Genomic DNA, 22212 nt, shown 5'->3' with positions numbered 1-22212 from the left:
CATTTGCAGATGAATATACCAAGGCTGAGAAAGGCCAGGTCCTGTCTGAAACAGAAGTGTGACCAGAGTGGTTAGGGGAGATTGGGTCAGCAGAGTGGAAAAGGCCTTCATTTTAAGTTGAAGAATCTATGGCACAAATAGATCTCTGTCTTGCCCCTTCCTGGGCCTTGCTCTCCCCATCCAAGCATGGGGGTATTGATGGTCCTTCCAGCCTGAAATCCTGAGGCTCTGATCTATCCTCTGCCTGGACAGGGGAGGAGGAGGCGTTTGCATTCCAGGCTGTCACAGGCAGGAGCGTGACATGGCGCAGTGCTGAGCACTGAGCCTGGAAGTGCTGCTAGCAGGCCACTTACTCCAGACGTGGTCTGGCAACTTGGAGGTTGGAAGCCTCCTGGCATCTCCAAAGAAGAAACCCCAGCCATCCCCCGAAGAACCCCTGGCTGCATGCTGCAGTCCCTGCTCCAGCGTGGGTCTCCATTTCATCCCCAGGGCAGGGCCGTGCATGACCAGGCCCACTTCTGTCACAGAGGCATTTCTACAAGCTGGTCCCCCTGCCTGGCCCACTTTCCATCCGACCTTCTCATGAATGATCCAGGAGCCCAGCTGACACCGCAGCACACGCCCCAGTTCCTTGGCCTAGGATTCAGTACCCGCCATACCAACTGTGGCAATATTTCTGTGCTAGCCCCTCTTTTTTCTTCCCTCTCCCCTGCACCCTGACCTCCCCCTTTCCCAGAATAGTTTCTTCTTCCTAGGATGTTATTCCTGCAAACCTTCCATCTCCATTTGTTGAAATCACAGCCCATCTTTTGAGATCCTGCTTAGATGCCACCTCTTCCATGCAGCTTTCCTTGCCCCACTTAGTTACTCTTTTAGAACAGATCTCTCTTCCTTGTTTTAAAGTCTCTGGCTTTCCCCACAAGATTGACCTTTAAAGCCCTGTCTGACTGCTCACTGCCCCCCTGGTCAAACACAGAGCAGGTTTGGGTGAAGGATGGATGGGGGATGCACACTGAGTGAGACTCTCAGGGGCTGATGAGTGGGCCATTGGTCATTTCCCTTTGTCTTTCCCTGCAGGAGAGAGCCAAGCAGTACAGAACATAACTCTTTCCTCTTTGGGTCTCTATCCTCCATCTGTGCAGTGCAACAGAAGAGTTCATTTCTGTGCAGGAGCTTGACCTAGGAATTGGGCCTCAGTTTCCCCATCTGAGCAATGGGCCCCATCTTACCAAGTTATAAACCTTAGGTCTTGGAGACAGGAGGTGATAGGGGCACAGACTACCTCTGCAGAAAGCCAGGAAAGAGGCTGTCCTGGTGACATATGCACAAGATTGGAAAAGAGCAAAAAAAGTGTTCCCCTCCCCACCGTTCAATGGTGAGAAGCTGCAGCCAGAGAGGCAGCGTGCTGCACAGTGGGGCAGAGGTGCTTCTGTGATCAAACTGAGTCCCATTTTTTCAGGGTGATTTTCCTGTGGGGAAGTGAGTGAGCACCTGTGACGTGCACCTCCAGGTATAACAGCCCCCAGCCCCACCTAGGGTGGGGGAGAGAAGCCTCTAACTGGGAGTACTCTGCTGCATCTGCCCTGCTCTGAGCACATGCAAAAGTTTCTGGGACATGTGACTTTCAGGGCTAAAATCAGACCAGTTGTTCACCCATTCAGGAAGCTCCCTGCCTCCAGGAGTAAGGCCAAGTTCTCAGCCTCTTCCTGCCCCTGACCAAGGCCCGCAGGAACCCAGGAGCTAGAATATCCCCTAGTTTCCTCCCCCATGCACACTCTGCTTACCGACGATCCCCAGCTCCCTTCTCATAACACCCTGTGGTAGGACCTAATTCCCAAATGAGGAACAGCTGCAGGGGTCAAAGACCAGTGACTTAGTCAACGCCACACAGTAAGCCAGGCCCTGAGGCTGTTTCTCCCTCAAATGCACTGCCAGGGGGACAGCAGAGCCCCAGGACTGCTGTCCCCCACCACTGCCAGCTGAGGATCCTTGGCTCTGCCCTCCAGGCCTCCCTGCAGGGGAATGACTTGGTTGGATTTATATGTTAGAAAGATGGCTCTGCAGTTGGGTGGAGGATAGATTTGGACACAAATGATGTTGATAGGGGAGTGGAGAAGAAAGACAGGATTTCCCAGCCCCAGTGCCAGCCTGCTTGGCGTTAGCTCCAGTGATTCATCGGGCCTGGCTGCCTCTGCTCTGGGTGGCCCGGGAGCCGGGGGTGACCAGCCCTCCCTAGCAGCCTCAAGTGTAGCCAAAGCCCAGCTGTCCCTCCACACACTCATTTTCTCTCCCCACCCCTCTCCCTCATCCTTGCCATCCATTCTTCTGTGCACAGGAAAGATGAGATAGAGTCCTGGGAGGTCAAAATACGTACACAGTACACATAAAGAGATACACATTAAGCATATTATTAAAATGGTAATAGTAGGGCATTAGGAGAATGGGGGTGGGTATGGGATAAAAGGGAATAAATACATTAACAACCACAAAAACCCAACTACCAATCAATTGCCAAGCTCTGAGGCTCTGCTCTTTCCCTCCGCCTGGCATCCGGCCTTCTCCCCACCAGCTCAGGCCTCGATGCTTCCCGGCTCTGTCACTGCATCTGCCTCTGATGCTTCTTCTCTCCCCCGACCCCTTCCCTGGCTCCCAGCTGCAAGCTTTCCTCGCTCAAATCTCCTGGCCCTGGCCCTCCGGCTGTTACTCAGGTTCCAGCCTCTGCCTTTTCCTCAGGCTCTTCCTCCCGATGGGTGGTCAGGCCTCGCCTGCAAGCCCTGCTCAGGCTCCATCTTGAAGACGCCCCCCCCACCCCCACCCCGAGCCCACACTGATCTTCCAGCCTCTATCACCCTAAGCCCCGGCTGTGGTGTGTTTGCGTAGCTCTTGTGTGTGTCACCTAGAACCCCTCCTCCACTGAGACCGCCTCGAGGACCCTGCGCGTCAGCTCGGGGCCTGCCCAGAACAGGTGCTGGCAAAGGTGCGCAAGTGGAAGTCCCAGGGGCACTAGTATGAACTCAGCTGTTTAACCCTTCCCTGAGCATATGGCGAGGGGGGCTCTGGCGCTGGGAGTGGTGGGAGGGCAGGGAAGGGGATGGGGGACATGGTGGGGCTTTGATTGCCTCGTTATGGGGTCTGGGGTCTCACTCGCTCCTTTCTCCAGCTCTGGACCATATCTACTTGCCAGGCCCATGCTGCACGCGGGTGCCCACTTTGTGTGTGGAATTGTGGCACAGAGAGGGTACCCCTGGGAGACATTCCTGCATCCTCCCATAAAGCCCCACAGTCAGTGGGCCACCAGTTAGAGCTGACTGTCCCTCCTAAGCAGAGCTCTTAAATAGCTCTAGAATCCTCTCCATTCACATGCTAGCCTGACAGGTCAGGTTTTTCTGCTGTAGTCTTGCATTCTGTTTTTTCTGCCCTCGTCTTGCCCTTTACTTCTCTGTTCCTCATGTGGCTCTTTCTAAGACAACTGTGTGACCAAGTCCCTTCTCTCCTCAGAACCCTTCCACAGCTCCCCATCACCTTCAAGATAAAGCCCGAATCCTCAGCCTGAATTTCCTCTGCAGCCTCATCTATTAATAACCATCCTCCCCACCTCCGCCAGTTCTGTGCTAGTTGGGACCTAATCCTTTCCCAACAGCTGTGCCCACTCTCCTCAGTGCTGAGAACGTCTCCTGGGGGTGGTCTCTGCCTGGCTGGCACCCCTTCTCCCACACAGAGGAAACCTTGGAGGCATGTGCTTGGTTGGGGTCAGGGGGTCACTGCTGTCACCTTCTGGGGCCCTCCCTTGGACTTGAGCACGCCAAGCACCAAAGCCACAAGTGTCCAGAGAGATGGAGAGGAAGCGGAGAATCAGAGACGTGACAACTTGCAGAAGGTCACACAGCCCCTACCCCAGGAGTCCCACCTTTGGTGCCAGGTGTGCAGTGACCAGCTGGACAGGACCTCAGCTGTGAAAGGCCCAGAACTGGTGGGATCTGGTCACCAGATTCAACCAGCCCTTCTAACCAGGGCCACTGGGCCAGCTTGTTTTGTTCAACTTTTTACTGAAGGCTAACAACAACAGAAAAGTATATAAAGTGTAGCTGTGTACCTGGATGAAATTTCAGAAGTGACCACGTAACCACCACCCAGATCAAGAGAGAATATTCCCAAAGCCCCCAGGCCCCTTGCAGTTGCTTTCCCCCCAAAGTCATTGCTGCCATGCCTTCTAGTCACCATGGATAAGTTTTGCCTGGGTTTACTAAAAAAAGTTTTTTTTTTATTTTTAATAAGTGGAATTAGACGGTAATGCTTCTTTTGTTTAACATTATGCCTGTGAGCTTCACCTGCAGTTGCATGCGGCAGTCTTTCTTTTCCTTCTCATTGCTGTATGTATCCATTACGTGAGTATCCAACACAGCAACGCCTTTATCAGTTCTCCTGTTGATGGACATTTGGGTTGTTTCTAATTGTCAGCTATTACAAATGCTGCTGTAATAAACATTCTTTTACGTGTTTTTTTGGTGAATATGTGCATGCATTTCTGTTCAACATATGCTTAGGAATGGGATCACTAGACAGGACTTCGGCTTTGGTAGATATGGTCAAACAGTTTTGCAAAGCGGTTGGGCCAATTTACACTTTTACCGCTAATATGTGAGAGTCTCATTAGGATTTTTGTGTTTTCTTGTTTTTTGTTTATTCCTTTTGGTCTTTTTCACTTTAGCTGTTCTGGTGGGTGTGTAGTGCTGTCTTGTGGTTTTAATTTGCATCTCCTTAATGATAAGTGAAATTGAACATTTTTTCATGTATTTATTGGCCATTTGGATGTGCTCTCATGTTCTCTCCTAACCACTTTATTGTTTTACCTCACAGTTGGATTTGCAATCTGGAATTGAGTTTTGTGTGTAGTGTGAGGCAGGGATCAAGAAAATTCTTTTTCCATATTGACAGGCCATCAGCCCAGCACCATTCATTGAAAAGACCGTCCTTTCCCAATGTGCCATAGTGTCGCCTTTGTCATGAATCAGGTGTCCTTATACTGGTGGCCTATTTTCGGACATTCTGTTCTGTTCCATCGGTCTGTCTGCCTCTCTCTGCGCCGATACCACCCTCCTTAATTGCTGGAGCCCTGTGCTGGGCCTTGCTAGCGGGTAGTTGAAGTCCTCCAGCTTTTGCTCTTCTTCCAGGTGGCCTTGGCATTGCCCGGCCTGTCGTGTGCTGATTTGAGTCCCTCTTGGCTGCTGCAGGTGGGCTTAGCTGCGGCAGCTGCAGGCACCGTTACCCCACCTCGATGGGAGGGCCCCAAGGCTGAGAGAGGTGAGGTGACTGGTCCATTGCCACACGCCCTGGAACCTGGTCTCAGGGCCTCTTTAGCAGCACACTGCCCTCCAGGGCTTGGTGTAATGCTGCGGTTTAAACAAACAAACAAACAACTTTTTCCCTTAATATTTCTTAAAGGAAACTGTGTATCTGCTGGAGGTGGAAAGTCCGTATCATTCTCCATAAATACAAGGAAGCTGAGAGAACCTCAAAATATGAACAACAATCAATTCCGTCTTTGAATTATGTGCCTTTGCCGGATTAAGGCTGGGAGCCCGAAGCCTGTTCCCTCTTTGTGAAATAGGAGGTGGGCAGGGCTCTGAGATGTTAAAGACCTGCTGGGCCAGGCTGAGGAACTTCTCCGTGAAAGGGAATCGAAGGGGAAGTAATATCTTTTTTTGCCACAGCACTGTACCTTCTAAAATAACCAAGCATTAACCCACACCCCTGCTTTGGGATGCCTGGTGTGGTTTGGAGTCTGGGGTCTCCATGTTCTGCCTGGGTCTGCTGCTCATAGGTATGAACTTTGGAGAAGTTCCTTCATCTTCTTGCCTACAAACTTCTTTTCTACCAAACTCTCTCTCTGCTTCTCTCACTGCTTCGTTGACTGTAGCTGTCCCAGGGAAGGTTCACTGGTGTCAACCCTTCTGCTCCTCCAGCCAGCTCGGCATGGCCTGCTGGGAGAGGACCCCTCACTCCACCCTACACACACAGCCAGGCTCCTGCCCGCAGGCCCAGGGAGAGTCAGGCCTGAGGGGAGATGCTCACCTTTTCCAAGGCAAGGACAGACCAAGTTTATCCAGGGCAGAGCTCGGGGGCAGATTCTACTCATTTTCTATCTTCTGCCTCCATAGAGTCTAGAATCAAGAATCACGGCTCAGAGTGGATAAAGACTTGCCCAAGGGCACACAGTAGCCGGCTGGGACTGTCCAGCCTGCCGCGGGAGCCTGCGTCACCGAGCTCCTTGGGGAGGAACTCCCAGTCCCCTTATTGTGGCCCATCTCGGCACCCCACTCCCAGTCCAGGGGCCCTTGCTAAGCCAGGCTGGGTCTGTGTCGCCGTACATATTCATGCCTCTGAGCCTTTGCTTGAGCTGTTCCCTTTGCCTGGAATGACCTTTTTCTCATAAAAGACAAGCTATTCTGGGGCCAGGCCTCGGTGAGGTTTCCCTGCATCCTGCTTGCTAGAACCTCTGAAACGGTGTGTATCCATCCTGCCTTGTGTCTGTCTGTCGTGCTAGACCATACGGTTCCTTGGGGGGCAGAAACTATGAAATGTTGTAACTCTGCATGCCCGGCAGGGGTCTAGAAACGTAGCAGATATCCGCGTGCCAGCTGTGGACTGCCTGGTAGGGAAAGTCCCTCAGGGGCACAGCACTTTATTGTATACAGAATGCTGTTCTGGGAGTCTCATTTTGGCACAGAGGCCCGAGCTCATTATCTTCTCCTTCTACACAAAGATCATGCAGACCAGAAAGGTGACATGGCCTGTCCGGCCGCACAGCCCAGGTGGTCTTTGGGGAACTAATGGGCAGTCTCTGTCAGGTGCTGGAGATAGGCTTGGGTGTGGCACCGGCTGGCACCCAGCCATCAGGAAGGGGAGGGAAGGAGAGGCCTGTCCAGTGGGAAGGGTGGGGCTGGCCTTCGGGAACCTGAACCCTGATTCCTCGGGGGATTCCCTGCCAGTCTTTGAGTTTGTTTTCCCCCATCTGTGAAAGAATTTTTACTTCCCTCACTTTTGTGATTCATTCAACAAATATTTACTGAATTCTCCCCCCACGCCCAGTGTAGGTCTCTCAGGATGCACAGAGGAGTACGTCCTGAGCCCTGCCTTGGAGGGACTTCAGTTCCGCTGGGGAGATGGACAAATCACTGGGCAGTCAGGCACATGGCAGCAGGTGCTGTAAGGGAGAGGCTCTAAGATGGTGGAGGCAGAGGGAGGAACACTGTCAGGGCCGATGGAAGGTACTGGGACCGAGTCTTTTTTTCTTTTTTACATGGGCAGGCACCGGGAATCGAACTCGGGTCCTCTGGCATGGCAGGCACGCATTCTTGCCTGCTGAGCCACCATGGCCCACCCTGGGACCGAGTCTTGATGGATGACCAGGAGTTCTCCAAGGATGCAAGTGTGCAAGTGTGGGAACAGCATTCCTAGTGGAAGGACCAGAGTATGCAAAGACCTAGAGATAAACAGCTTTAGGGGGACTTCGAGGAGCTCAGGGGACTGAAACTCAGTGCGGAGGAGAGGGTGGTGGGCAACGAGGTTGACAGGGCCAGCAGGCGGCTGGGGAGCTCAGACTGTCCTGAACACCTCCCAGAGTTTACGCATAGTATAAAAATGTTTAAAAACCCTGAAAATGCCATATCCTCAAGCTCAGGCTCAGAAAGAGAAGCTTGGAATCCAGCTTGGGGGTTGGAAGGCAGCTTTCCTGGTTCCTGATTTATCTGTGGCCTTCAGCAACCATGCCAGGAGCCATAGGGCAAGAGCCACAGGCAAGAGAGACGCTAGTGACTTTGTGACCCCATGAAAGCATTGACCCGGCAAATGGAGTAGGAGGTCACTTGGGGCAGATGGAGGGGGTGGGGGGGAGGGGAGGGGGCGGTAACCTGTGCAAAGACCTAGGGCCACAAGAGCCTGACCTAAATAGGCCAAGGTCAGCTGGCTGGCAAGGTGAGGCTGGAGAGACGGCTAAACTGGGACAGACCCTCACCCAGCTGAGCCTGCCCCTGTTTTCCTGGACCCTGGTCAAGCAGACCCCCACCCGTCAGCCCCCCGCCCCCCTCCCCCGCAGCCACAACTCCTCTTCTGACCTCTACTGGGATAAGCCTTTCCAGCAGTATCAGCTGCTGCCTGGCCTGGAGAGCAGGCAGAACTCTCATTCTCCACCAACCAGGCTGTGTAACCTCAACCAGCTCACTCTCCCTCTCTGGGCCCTCTGGGCTCTAAGATACTGGAATTACAAGTCCTGATGTCTGGTTTCTGGCTTTTAGCTTTTCTAATCTAATTCTTGTAGCAAATTGCTTCCTGCTCTGGCCCTGCCAGAAACCCGTGGTGCTGATGACTCTCCTGCGTGGCTGTTTGCCAAAGTCCAGGGGTTGTCTCTAGGCCTCTACAGCTGGGAGTGGCTGGGAGGGGACAGGGTTATTGGCTTCTCTGGGCAGAGAGGTGGCCAGAGGGGTTAAGTGGTGGGCCTGAGGTCACCGCACAGCAGCAAGAGGACCCAGGATGTCTGTGGGGACAGAAGATGACGAAGCTGTGGGTTCCCGAGCAGAGGACAAATCAGCTCTCAGCCCCCGTGGTGGTTAGGGACGGTCTGGCACTCCCTGCCCTCCCCCACTGCCCACGGTCACTGCCCACTCCCACCGCCTTCCCTTCCTTCGAGGATCTCCTCGTCTTTCCCTTCTTGTGACACCCCAGCTCAGCAGGGTATGCTGGGAGTGAGCCAGCTCTGTCTGAGTGCTCAGTCCTTTCTCCTGGGCTGCGGGGTTGGGGGGCCAAGGCGGAGACCCCGGAGTCAGAGGAGCTGCACCCCAGTGTCCCGACTGGGCATGGGAACTTGAGCGAATTGCCTGATTCTCTTTTCTGAAAAAATGGCCACACGAAAAGCTCCCCAGCACACACAGACCTCTGGGGAAGTGATTTGCATCTGGCAGATGCCAGAGTGGTGGGTCTCTCGGGAATAAGAGGTGCTTGGCCACTTCTCCTCTCATTCCCCTTCCCTTCTGGCCCCTCGGCCTCTCACTTATTATCATGGCATCTTCTGGTTACTGAAGCAACATTGTTCCCATATAGAGCTGAGAACATGAGGCTCAGAGAGGTTGAGGGACTTGTTCAGGGTCACCCAGCCAGTGGCCCTGCAGCTGGGATAGGCATCAGTCTTGTTCTTCTGCTGGTATTCACCCCAGTGGCCAGCCTCTGTTGCCTCGGTTTCCCTCAGGGCAGGGCTGGGCGGTTGTGGCCTGTGCTTCGGTGTGGGTGTGGCATTACTGCCACTGTGTCTAGAGCCTGGGGGTGCTCATTGAGCCCCAGGATGTGTAGCTCCGCCAGCAGCCCAGAGGGAGTCTGAGATGTGGGGTGGCATAGACGGGGCTGCCACCTGGGGGCTTGGCCTTCTGGGCCCATCTGCCAGGGTGTCCGATGTCTCAGACCGTGCGGACTGCTGCTCCTCCACTCTGCCCACCGCCACCTCCCTGGCCTTCCTTGGCCATGTCGATCTGGTTTGTGCCTCTTGCCTTTGGCCAGCACATGTCCACAAGTTTCAGGACACTGGGCCTAGGCCCTCCTGGATGGAGAATGCAGGAAGGATGCTGATGTTTCCTGATCACCTCCTGTGTTGGTCTCGGGGCTCATGTGTGCGAGGAACCAAACAAGGGGCCCCTGCACCCTGAGGCTGATGGTCTGATGGGGGTGCCGAGGGCGTGGCTCCCTGGGCCAGGAAATCCAGGGGAGGGATGGAGAGATATGAGGAGACTTTGACTGTGAGGGGGTCATAGTCCAGCCAGGGGTGGGCTGGTCTGGGGCCCAGCATAGGAACCCAGACCTTACTCAGAGATCTAGGGGTCATCGTTGGAGAGAGGGGCCGTGGAAACCACTGCCATGGAAATGACCACTTTGAACTTTTTGGTGAGGCCACAGAGTGGGAGTAGAGGTCAGAAATGGGGGAGGGGGCCAGAACCAACAACAGACATCTCTACAGCCCGGGGCAGATGTTCCAAGGAGGGGACTGTGTTTAGGAATGTGGGTTGCCACTGTGGTCCGGGTGGCTGCTGTGGGGTAGTCTGGCTTTTGGAGGTTGGAGGTCTTAGGGCAGTCGGGTTACAGAAGCAATGAGCATACCCCTGAGTGAACTGAAGATATTTATTCCAGGGGTGCAGTGAAGAAGGCAGAATGCTGGAGGGAGGGGACAAGGGGGAATGAATGGCTGGAGGGGTTACCAGGGTTTTTCTACGTGGGGCAGAAATGTGCCACTCCAGACTAGGGACGAGTGTCTGGAGGAGAGAAATCTGGAATTGCTGCTGCTTTCCCTGGTGGGGAGTCACCAGCCAGCGAGCTGCTGGGGTCAGCCACCCATTAGGGAGTCCAGAGAAGGCTGGGTAAACAGGGGAGGGAGAAGGAGGGAATACAGCTGGGGCCAGCCCTGGATGCCACTGGGCTGTTGGCTGAGGGGTCTATTAACTCCTCCAAGCATCAGAAACTGAAGAGAATTCAGGCTCTGGGGTCAGGCCTTTGGGCTCCTCTGCCTGCTGTGCCGTGTTCCAGCCGCGTCTCTGCCTTCACCTCTGAGCCTCAGTTCTTTGCCTGTACAGTGGGGACGGGGCAGCAGGGAGGGCAGCCCTGGGGATCACGCAGCATCACAGCAGGCACTCTAGGTGCCAACAGGTGACGGCCTTCTTGCCTTCCTGTCCTGCCAGGTGCCCCAGGAGCGGCCTACATACCCAGCCCGCCCTCCGCTGCCTGGTCTCGGCCTCGCCTGCCTGGGGCAGCGGCCGCCACCATGTTCTCCTGCGTGAAGTCCTACGAGGACCAGAACTACTCGTCCCTGAAGCGGGCCTGTCTGCGCAGGAAGGTGCTCTTCGAGGACCCCCTCTTCCCGGCCACCGATGACTCGCTCTACTACGCCGGCGTCCCGGGGCCCACGGTTAGGTGGAAGCGGCCCAAGGTCAGTGGCTGATTTTCCTAGGGCTGCTGCAGCAAAGAGTGTGGAGGCTTCCAACAACAGATGTGTTCACTCCCTCGCAGTTCTGGAGGCTAGAAATCGGAAATCGAGAGGTCAGCAGGCCTGGGCTCCCTGTGAAGGCTCTAGGGAAGAGTCTCCCGTGCTCCTTCCAGCCTCTGGGGTGTGCGGGCAATCCTGGGCCCTCCTTGGCCGGCGGCTGTAGTGTCTGCCTCCGTCATCACCTGCCCCCACCCCGCCGCGTGTCTCTGTGTGTGTGTCTGTTCTCGCTGTCTTGTATAGGAATAAGGGACGCCAGTCATAACGGATTAAAGGCCCACCCTATTCCAGTATGGCCTTGTCTTCACTAATTACACCTGCAATGGGCCTATTTCCATAGAAGGGCACATGCTGAGGCACTGGGGGTTAGGACTTCCACAGCGCTTTCTGTTATGTGTTGATGCAATTCAACATATAACATCACAACACAAAACGCAACACAACGTAGAATAGCATAACATAATGTGAAATATAACAGTCAGTGTCAGGTCCCAGCTGGGTGGCCCAGCTAGGCCCAGAAACGTTGGGGCTGAGTCGGTGGAGGCCGCTGGGTGGCTGGGGGGCGTCGGTCCCTGGCCCCAGGCTGCTGAGAGAGTGGGGGTGCTGATGCTCTGGGGGTTTGAAAGGACCCTAATTCCATGGTCACCACCGCCCAGCTCCAGCCTCTGCTCTTCTCTGAGAAAATTGGGCAGTAGCCTCGGACGGCTATGTTGCCGGTCCTCCCCAGGCCATTTTTGAGATAAAAATGTGCAGATATGGGCGTGACCTTTTTTAAATGCAATTTTCTTGAGATGTGTTCATGCAGCACAGGCTCACAGTGTCATCACATGATCAAACTTAGAACCTCTTCATTGCTCTAGAAAAGAAAGAAAGAAAAAAGCAAACCCTAATCTTCCCTTACTCCCTATCCCCCTGTATTATTGACTCATGGTGTTGGTGTGGTACGTTTGTCACTGTTGATGACAGAGCATTAAAATATTCCTGTTAGCAATACCCCATAGTTTGTAATAGGTAAATTTTTCTCCGTATACCCCTCTGCTATTAACTCCTTATAAAAACATTGCACATCCACTCTAGCTCATGAAAGAACTTTTTTTTATGTTTGTACAGTTACTCAGACATTGTCCACCACAAGATTCACCGTGTTTTGCATCCCCATGTTTTAACCTCCACCTTTCCTTCTGGTGACACACATTGACTCTTCACTTCCCCTTTTGACTACACTCACACACCATGTTAATTATTCTCACAATAACGTGCTACCATCATCTCTGGGATGTGACTGTTTTTTCCCCCCCCCGCATGGGCAGGCACCAGGAAACAAACCCGGGTCTCTGGCATGGCAGGCGAGAACTCTGCCTGCTGAGCCACCGTGGCCAGCCCAATGTGACTGTTTTTTGATAAGATGAAGAGTGACACTCAAGTGTAAAGAATTTACTTTCCAGATTATCATAATGACTTTGATAGTCACTTGCTGTATAAATAAAAAGCATTTATGACGATGATTAATCAATAACAATAGTAGTAAAAAATAATAGTACCTACCTCATGGGGTTGTTGTGAGGATTAGAGGAGGTAATGCATGAGAAGTTCTGGAGAAGAGGAGGTAATGCAGGGCCTGGCACCCAATCCAGAAAAGCTATTGCCATTAATACTGCTAATGATGAATTAAGTAGCATTTCTGTCTGGCTGCTCGCCTCTCCTGCACTTGGTTGCTGAGGTTAGAGTGTGTTTAAATGAAAATTGTGGTCTCGGAGCATGCTTTCATCATTTTAAACCTGATTCCTGAGTGTGAGGGAGTGGCTGGGCGGGGGTCCCTAAAGCTTGTGCGTGCCAGGCTGCAGAGTCGGGTGTCCCGGTTGGAGGCGACATTGCCCCAGGCCCCTCCCCATTCTCCATGGTTGTGCTGGTGACACCCCGAGATTCACTCACACAGAGGGGACCTCAGTGCAGGTGACTGCGGATGCTCAGAGGCTGTGACTCTGCCTCCCAACAATCAGAGAAGGCTTCTTGGAGTTGAAGGATGACAGGCATTTGCCAGGAAGGGCTGCACAGACGAGATGTGAATAAAGACACGGAGACTTGAAGTCCTCAGGCTTATTTGGGAAATGACAGTGCAGCTGAAGCTTGAGCAGGGGGAGGAGAGTGAGCGGAGCAAGGAGGCCCAAGGGGTCCAGGGTGGGCAGGGTTGGTTGGAACCCTTGGCCTTTCCTCCAGGGGTGTGGGCAGCCACTGAAGGCGAGGCTTTCAGCAGGGTGTGACAGGGTCAGTTTGGCATACAACATTCCTTCAGTCCCTGAGCTTTTGAGAATGGCACTTAGTTTTCTAGTTCCTCTTCCGGACTATGAACTTAAGTCCTTCCCCATTCAAAACTCCTGTACATTTTCTTAGACTGGGATGCTTGAGAAACTGAGGTGGAGAGGGAAAGGCACATGCCCCAGTCACCCAGCAAGCTGATAGCGGAGCTAGGCTGTGACCCAGGAGTCCTGCCTCCCAGCCCTGCACCCTGGCCCCGCCTTTCCATCACCAGTTAAAGGGCTCTGGTACCTTTGACCTCAGCCTGACGGGCTGCAATAGAATCTCTGACCCTCTGCTGTGGTTCTCTGGAAATCCCAGGCGCCTTCTGGCCTGGCAGGAAGATTCTGTCTCCTGGATCTCTCCCCTCCCCCACGCCTTTCTTTCTCTCCTTTGTCAAGTGGGTGGGGAAGGAGGCCCGGCTTTAAAAGGGCCTTTGTAATACCCTGAGTGCAGGGGAGAGGGTGGGGAGCTGGAGCACATTGCCCCCTTCCTGCTCCACCCCCTCACTGCCCCTGTCCTGACCCTCTCCCGCCCCCAACCACCCCGGATGTTTCAGATCCATCACTCTGAAGGAGACTGGTGAGGATGGGTTTGGCCCTGTGGGAGGAGGGAACGCCATGCTCGTCAGGCTCAGCGTTGCCCTGCTGTGTGACCTTAGCTGAGTCACCTGCCCTTTCTGAGCTCCTCTCCTGATCTGTTCAGGAACCAGCCCACGGCTCCCTTCTTTTCACTGCCTTCCTCTCTGGGTGCCTGCTCTGGCCCAGCCCTTTTTAGACACTGGGCCTGAAGGGGAGGCGCAGACCTGCCCTGCCGTGGGACGTGGGGCCTGTGGTAGAGTGTGCGATTGGCGTGGGGGGTAGGAATGTCTGAGTGGCGGCAGGGGTGGGGATTCATTCTCAGATGGGCAGTCTGGGTGTGAGCTGACTCCTGCATTCAGAATGAGGAGGTGAGACCAAGTGGGCAAGTGTGCAATGGACGGTTCTCTTCACTGCAGGGATTAAAAAAAACCCTGGATGGAAAGCAGGGCCGGCGCCTTGGTGGCAGGCCCCAGACGCAGCTAGCAGGGACTACCAGGGTGGGAGGTTTATGTTGCAGGAAATCAAGCCAATCTTAGCACAGGAGAATGGGGGCGGCTCCAGTTAGCCAGAGTGGCCATTAACTCCCAGCTGTTGGGCTGTTGGCCGAAGAGGCGGAACTTTGGCCTGAGGCAACCATGTTCCTTTGGAGTCCCATCTGGGACCTCACTATTTACAAACACAGCAAAAAGCCAAGTTTTTTCTAAAACCCTGGGAATGGCCTCCTTCACTTGCCTCCCTCTCTTTAAGGTGGCATTCTCCTGGCCTCTCGATTCTTGGATGATCTTCTCAGCTCGCCTTCCTCCTTTCCTTTATCCCAAAGTGGAACAAGAAGGCTGATTTTTTTTTAATGTGGTATTTTTTTTTATTAATTAACGGAAAAAAAGAAATTAACCCAGCATTTAGAAATCATACCATTCTACATATGCAATCAGTAATTCTTAACATCATCACATAGATGCATGATCATCGTTTCTTAGTACATTTGCATCGGTTTAGAAGAACTAGCAACACAACAGAAAAAGATATAGAATGTTAATATAGAGAAAAGAAATAAAAGTAATAATAATAGTAAAAAAAAAATCTATAGCTCAGATGCAGCTTCATTCAGTGTTTTAACGTGATTACTTTACAATTAGGTATTATTGTGCTGTCCATTTTTGAGTTTTTATATCTAGTCCTGTTGCACAGTCTGTATCCCTTCAGCTCCAATTACCCATTATCTTACCCTGTTTCTAACTCCTGCTGGACTCTGTTACCAATGACATATTCCAAGTTTATTCTCGAATGTCCGTTCACATCAGTGGGACCATACAGTATTTGTCCTTTAGTTTTTGGCTGGACTCACTCAGCATAATGTTCTCTAGGTCCGTCCATGTTATTACATGCTTCATAAGTTTATCCTTTCTTAAAGCTGCATAATATTCCATCGTATGTATATACCACAGTTTGTTTAGCCACTCGTCTGTTGATGGACATTTTGGCTGTTTCCATCTCTTTGCAATTGTAAATAATGCTACTATAAACATTGGTGTGCAAATGTCCGTTTGTGTCTTTGCTCTTAAGTCCTTTGAGTAGATACCCAGCAATGGTATTGCTGGGTCGTATGGCAATTCTATATTCAGCTTTTTGAGGAACCGCCAAACTGCCTTCCACAGTGGTTGCACCATTTGACATTCCCACCAACAGTGGATAAGTGTGCCTCTTTCTCCGCATCGTCTCCAGCACTTGTCATTTTCTGTTTTGTTGATAATGGCCATTCTGGTGGGTATGACATGATATCTCATTGTGGTTTTGATTCGCATTTCTCTAATGGCCAGGGACATTGAGCATCTCTTCATGTGCCTTTTGGCCATTTGTATTTCCTCTTCTGGTAGGTGTCTGTTCAAGTCTTTTTCCCATTTTGTAATTGGGTTGGCTGTCTTTTTGTTGTTGAGATGAACAATCTCTTTATAAATTCTGGATACTAGACCTTTATCTGATATGTCGTTTCCAAATATTGTCTCCCATTGTGTAGGCTGTCTTTCTACTTTCTTGATGAAGTTCTTTGATGCACAAAAGTGTTTAATTTTGAGGAGCTCCCATTTATTTATTTCCTTCTTCAGTGCTCTTGCTTTAGGTTTAAGGTCCATAAAACCGCCTCCAATTGTAAGTTTCGTAAGATATCTCCCTACATTTTCCTCTAACTATTTTATGGTCTTAGACCTAATGTTTAGATCTTTGATCCATTTTGAGTTAACTTTTGTGTAGGGTGTGAGATATGGGTCTTCTTTCATTCTTTTGCATATGGATATCCAGTTCTCTAGGCACCATTTATTGAAGAGACTGTTCTGTCCCAGGTGAGTTGGTTTGACTACCTTACCAAAGATCAAATGTCCATAGTGAGAGGGTCTATATCTGAGCACTCTATTCGATTCCATTGTTCGATATATCTATCTTTATGCCAATACCATGCTGTTTTGACCACTGTGGCTTCATAATATGCCTTAAAGTCAGGCAGTACGAGATCTCCAGCTTCGTTTTTTTTCCTCAAGATGTTTTTAGCAATTCGGGGCACCCTGCCCTTCCAGATAAATTTGCTTATTGGTTTTTCTATTTCTGAAAAATAAGTGGTTGGGATTTTGATTGGTATTGCATTGAATCTGTAAATCAATTTAGGTAGGCTTGACATCTTAACTATATTTAGTCTTCCAATCCATGAACACGGTATGCCCTTCCATCTATTTAGGTCTTCTGTGATTTCTTTTAACAGTTTTTTGTAGTTTTCTTTATATATGTTTTTTGTCTCTTTAGTTAAATTTATTCCTAGGTATTTTATTCTTTTAGTTGCAATTGTAAATGGAATTCGTTTCTTTATTTCCCCCTCAGCTTGTTCATTACTAGTGTATAGAAATGCTACAGGTTTTTGAATGTTGATCTTGTAACCTGCTACTTTGCTGTACTCATTTATTAGCTCTAGTAGTTTTGTTGTGGATTTTTCCGGGTTTTCGATGTATAGTATCATATCGTCAGCAAACAGTGATAATTTTACTTCTTCTTTTCCAATTTTGATGCCTTGTATTTCTTTTTCTTGTCTAATTGCTCTGGCTAGAACCTCCAACACAATGTTGAATAATAGTGGTGATAGTGGACATCCTTGTCTTGTTCCTGATCTTAGGGGGAAAGTTTTCAATTTTTCCCCATTGAGGATGATAGTAGCTATGGGTTTTTCATATATTCCCTCTATCATTTTAAGGAAGTTCCCTTGTATTCCTATCTTTTGAAGTGTTTTCAACCGGAAAGGATGTTGAATCTTGTCAAATGCCTTCTCTGCATCAATTGAGATGATCATGTGATTTTTCTGCTTTGATTTGTTGATATGGTGTATTACATTAATTGATTTTCTTATGTTGAACCATCCTTGCATACCTGGGATGAATCCTACTTGGTCATGATGTATAATTCTTTTAATGTGTTGTTGGATATGATTTGCTAGAATTTTGTTGAGGATTTTTGCATCTATATTCATTAGAGAGATTGGTCTGTAGTTTTCTTTTTTTGTAATATCTTTGCCTGGTTTTGGTATGAGGGTGATGTTGCCTTCATAGAATGAATTAGGTAGCTTTCCCTCCACTTCGATTATTTTGAAGAATTTGAGGAGAGTTGGTACTAATTCTTTCTGGAATGTTTGATAGAATTCACATGTGAAGCCGTCTGGTCCTGGACTTTTCTTTTTAGGAAGCTTTTGAATGACTAATTCAATTTCTTTACTTGTGATTGGTTTGTTGAGGTCATCTATGTCTTCTTGAGTCAAAGTTGGCTGTTCATGTCTTTCCAGGAACCCGTCCATTTCATCTAAATTGTTGTATTTATTAGCGTAAAGTTGTTCATAGTATCCTGTTATTACCTCCTTTATTTCTGTGAGGTCAGTAGTTATGTCTCCTCTTCCATTTCTCATCTTATTTCTTTGCATCCTCTCTCTTCTTCTTTTTGTCAATCTTGCTAAGGGCCCATCAATCTTACTGATTTTCTCATAGAACCAACTTCTGGCCTTATTGATTTTCTCTATTGTTTTCATGTTTTCAATTTCATTTATTTCTGCTCTAATCTTTGTTATTTCTTTCCTTTTGCTTGCTTTGGGATTAGTTTGCTGTTCTTTCTCCAGTTCTTCCAAGTGGACAGTTAATTCCTGCATTTTTGCCTTTTCTTCTTTTCTGATATAGGCATTTAGGGCAATAAATTTCCCTCTTAGCACTGCCTTTGCTGTGTCCCATAAGTTTTGATATGTTGTGTTTTCATTTTCATTCACCTAGAGGTATTTGCTAATTTCTCTAGCAATTTCTTCTTTGACCCACTCGTTGTTTAGGAGTGTGTTGTTGAGCCTCCATGTATTTGTGAATTTTCTGGCCATCCGCCTATTATTTTTTTTTTTTTATTTATTTTTTTTTTTTTAAAGAGAGAGGGAGGAAGGGAAGGAAAGACAGAGAGAAGGAAGGAAGGATAGAAGGAAGGAAAGGAAACATCTTTAAACATTTTCTTGTTTTATTGTATTTTGTTTGTTTGTTTGTTTTTTACATGGGCTGGGGCCGGGAATCGAACCGAGGTCCTCCGGCATGGCAGGCAAGCACTTTGCCCGCTGAGCCACCGCGGCCCGCCCCATCCGCCTATTATTGATTTCCAACTTCATTCCTTTATGATCCGAGAAAGTGTTGTGTACGATTTCAATCTTTTTAAATTTGTTAAGACTTGCTTTGTGACCCAGCATATGGTCTATCTTTGAGAATGATCCATGAGCACTTGAGAAAAGGGTGTATCCTGCTGTTGTGGGATGTAATGTCCTATAAATGTCTGTTAAGTCTAGCTCCTTTATAGTAATATTCAGATTCTCTATTTCTTTATTGATCCTCTGTCTAGATGTTCTCTCCATTGATGAGAGTGGTGAATTGAAGTCTCCAACTATTATGGTATATGTGTCTATTTCCCTTTTCAGTGTTTGCAGTGTATTCCTCACGTATTTTGAGGCATTCTGGTTCGAAGCATAAATATTTATGATTGTTATGTCTTCTTGTTTACTTGTTCCTTTTATTAGTAGATAGTGTCCTTCTTTGTCTCTTTTAACTGTTTTACATTTGAAGTCTAATTTGTTGGATATTAGTATAGCTACTCCTGCTCTTTTCTGGTTGTTATTTGCATGAAATATCTTTTCCCAACCTTTCATTTTCAACCTATGTTTATCTTTGGGTCTAAGATGTGTTTCCTGTGGACAGCATATAGAAGGATCCTGTTTTTTAATCCATTCTGCCAGTCTATGTCTTTTGATTGGGGAATTCAGTCCATTAACATTTAGTGTTATTACTGTTTGGATAATATTTTCCTCTAACATTTTGCCTTTTGTATTATATATATCATATCTGACTTTCTTTCTTTCTACACTCTTCTGCATACCTCTCTCTTCTGTCTTTTCATATCTGACTCTAGTGCTCCCTTTAGTATTTCTTGCAGAGCTGGTCTCTGGGTCACAAATTCCCTCAGTGACTTTTTGTCTGAGAATGTTTTAATTTCTCCCTCATTTTTGAAGGACAATTTTGCTGGATATAGGAGTCTTGGTTGGCAGTTTTTCTCTTTTAGTAATGTAAATATATCATCCCACTGTCTTCTAGCTTCCATGGTTTCTGCTGAGAAATCTACACATAGTCTTATTGGGTTTCCCTTGTATGTGATGGATTGTTTTTCTCTTGCTGCTTTCAAGATCCTCTCTTTCTCTTTGACCTCTGACGTTCTAACTAGTAAGTGTCTTGGAGAACGCCTATTTGGGTCTAATCTCTTTGGGACGCACTGCACTTCGTGGATCTGTAATTTTAGGTCTTTAATAAGAGTTGGGAAATTTTCAGTGATAATTTCTTCCATTAGTTTTTCTCCTCCTTTTCCCTTCTCTTCTCCTTCTGGGATACCCACAACACGTATATTTGTGCGGTTCATATTGTCCTTGAGTTCCCTGATACCCTGTTCAAATTTTTCCATTCTTTTCCCTATAGTTTTGTTTCTTTTTGGAATTCAGATGATCCATCCTCCAAATCACTAATTCTATCTTCTGTCTCTTTAAATCTATCATTGTAGGTATCCATTGTTTTTTCCATCTTTTCTACTTTATCCTTCACTTCCATAAGCTCTGTGATTTGTTTTTTCAGTTTTTCTATTTCTTCTTTTTGTTCAGCCCATGTCTTCTTCATGTCCTCCCTCAATTTATCGATTTCGTTTTTGAAGAGGTTTTTCATTTCTGATCGTATATTCAGCATTAGTTGTCTCAGCCCCTGTATCTCATTTGAACTATTGGTTTGTTCCTTTGACTGGGCCATATTTTCAATTTTCTGAGCATGATCCTTATCTGCTGCTGGCGTCTGGGCATTTAGTCAGATTTCCCTGGGTGTTGGACCCAACAGGTTGAAAGATTTTTCTGTGAAATCTTTGGGTTCTGTTTTTCTTATCCTGCCCAGTAGGTGGCGCTCGTGTCACACGTTTGTCTGTGGGTCCCACCAGTAAAAGGTGCTGTGGGTCCTTTAACTTTGGAAAACTCTCGCCGTTAGGGAGGTTTGCCAGCCGAAGCGGCTTAGAAGAGTGCCAGCCGGCCCGGGGGTCCGAACGTGGGGAGGGTTGCCGGCCGCTGCAGCCCAGGAGAGTGCAGCGTTCCCAGCCGGACCGGGGAGTCACGTGTTTGGATGGGACCCCCGCGGTCACCGTTCTCCGCGGTCTGGGGATTTTCGATCCAATTTCTCAGTTGGTCTGGGGGGCCTCGCGTGGTGGGGGCGCCAGCCGCCACGGCTTGAGGAAACCGCCTGCCCAATTCTGCCAGCTGGCCTGGGAAGGAGGAAGGGAGGGACTCCAGCCACTTGCCACCCCGCCCGGGAAAGCCCGGGCCACTCGGCGATCTCACTGGAGCTGGTTCTCCCAGACAGTCAGCCGTTCCAGGATGGGGTACGCTGTCTTTTTGATCTCTGTCGTGGCTCCGGGAGCTGTTCTGTATCGTTTCTACTCCCCTAGTAGCTGTTCTGGAGGAGGAAAGGTGAGGGTGGCAAGGCTGTCGAGGACGGTGGCGGAGGAGCCGGTGAAGGCAGAAGAGGGCACGGTGGTGGCCAGAGAGCCGCCGGAGCAGGAGGGGAAAGGGAAGGATAAGATGGTGGACGGAGCGCTGTGGGAGCAGGAGGGGAAAGAGAAGGGCAAGATGGCAGCGGGAGCGCCGCTGGCGGAGAAAGAGGAAGAGGAGGGCTAGATGGTGGCGGGAGCGTCGGCAGAGAAAGAGGAAGAGGAGGGCTGAATGGCGGCGGAAGTGCCGCCAGTGGAGAAAGAAGAAGAGGAGGGCTAGATGGTGGCGGGAGCGCCGGCGAAGGGGGAAGAGGAGGGCTAGATGGCAGCGGGAGCGCCGGTGGAGAAAGGGGAAGAGGAGGGCCTGATGGCGGCGGGAGCGTCGGCGGAGAAAGAGGAAGAGGAGGGCTGGATGGCGGCAGGAGCGTCGGCGGAGAAAGAGGAAGAGGAGGGCTGGATGGCGGCGGGAGCGCCGGCGGAGAAGGGGGAAGAGGAGGGCTAGATGGCGGCGGGAGCGCCGGCGGAGGATTAATGTGGTTTTATTGAGATATGTTCCCATATCACACAAACCAGCCAATGTACACAATCACAGGCTCACAGGATCCACATGGGGCTGTGCACACAACCCCATGAGGGAGGCTGAGTTTTGAGCCAGATGATTTTGGCCCTGACCTTGGCCCCGCTTTCCTCCGTGTGTGACCTTGAGCAGGTCTCTTCCCTTCCCTGCACCCCAGCTTCTCATCTGTAAACAGGGGGAGTAATTCTTGCCGGTCATGCTTTTGGGGGATTGAAATGACTTCAGAGAGCTGTGGTGTCAGACACATGGGAGCAGATGACAGGCTTTGGTTCCCCTCTCCTGCCCACCTTCTTGCTTACCTTGGGGACCCATAGCTGGCCCATCCCATCTCTTAGGGATGCTGCAGGTGGGGCCTGCCTTGTCTTCTGTCTCACCCCTCAGGAGCCCTGACCCAGACCTCCCTCCCCAAAGCTCAATGCTTTTTTGTTCTTTCCAATTCAGTAAATATCTGCAGGGCCAGTCTCCTAGGAAGATCAGAGGTGAATCGGGACTGTCAGCAAGGCCCAGAGCTGGGGGAATTTGGAGGCGGGGCCATCCTCCTAAGCCAACCTAAGGCCCTAGCTGGGGTCTCCTCTTCCCGTCCAGCCCTCTGCCGCCCTCATCCCTCCAGATAAGCCTGACGTCCTTTGGTAGAACCAGGAGGGAACAAGTAGGGGTCCTACTAACAGACACCAGTTTGGGAGCCT

General features: G+C 50.0%; 1 protein-coding gene across 2 annotated transcripts in view; it reads left to right on the top strand.

Moving 5' to 3' along the window:
- Nucleotides 1–22212, top strand: part of CAPN5 (calpain 5) — a 70417-nt gene that overhangs the window by 4290 nt on the left and 43915 nt on the right. The window contains exon 2 of one of the 2 annotated variants that reach the window (XM_077113513.1): nucleotides 10716–10963. In XM_077113513.1, the coding sequence (XP_076969628.1) occupies nucleotides 10799–10963 (165 nt within the window). In that variant the 5' untranslated portion in view covers nucleotides 10716–10798. Of the gene's footprint in view, nucleotides 1–10715; nucleotides 10964–22212 lie in introns of those variants that run through there. The other variant, XM_077113512.1, reaches the window with a different exon arrangement.

The sequence above is a fragment of the Tamandua tetradactyla genome, chromosome 8, assembly GCF_023851605.1.
Source record: "Tamandua tetradactyla isolate mTamTet1 chromosome 8, mTamTet1.pri, whole genome shotgun sequence".
In the NCBI taxonomy this organism is placed as follows: domain Eukaryota; kingdom Metazoa; phylum Chordata; class Mammalia; order Pilosa; family Myrmecophagidae; genus Tamandua; species Tamandua tetradactyla.
Note: the sequence above shows the minus strand (reverse complement) of the source record. Positions and strands in the feature narration are given on the sequence as shown.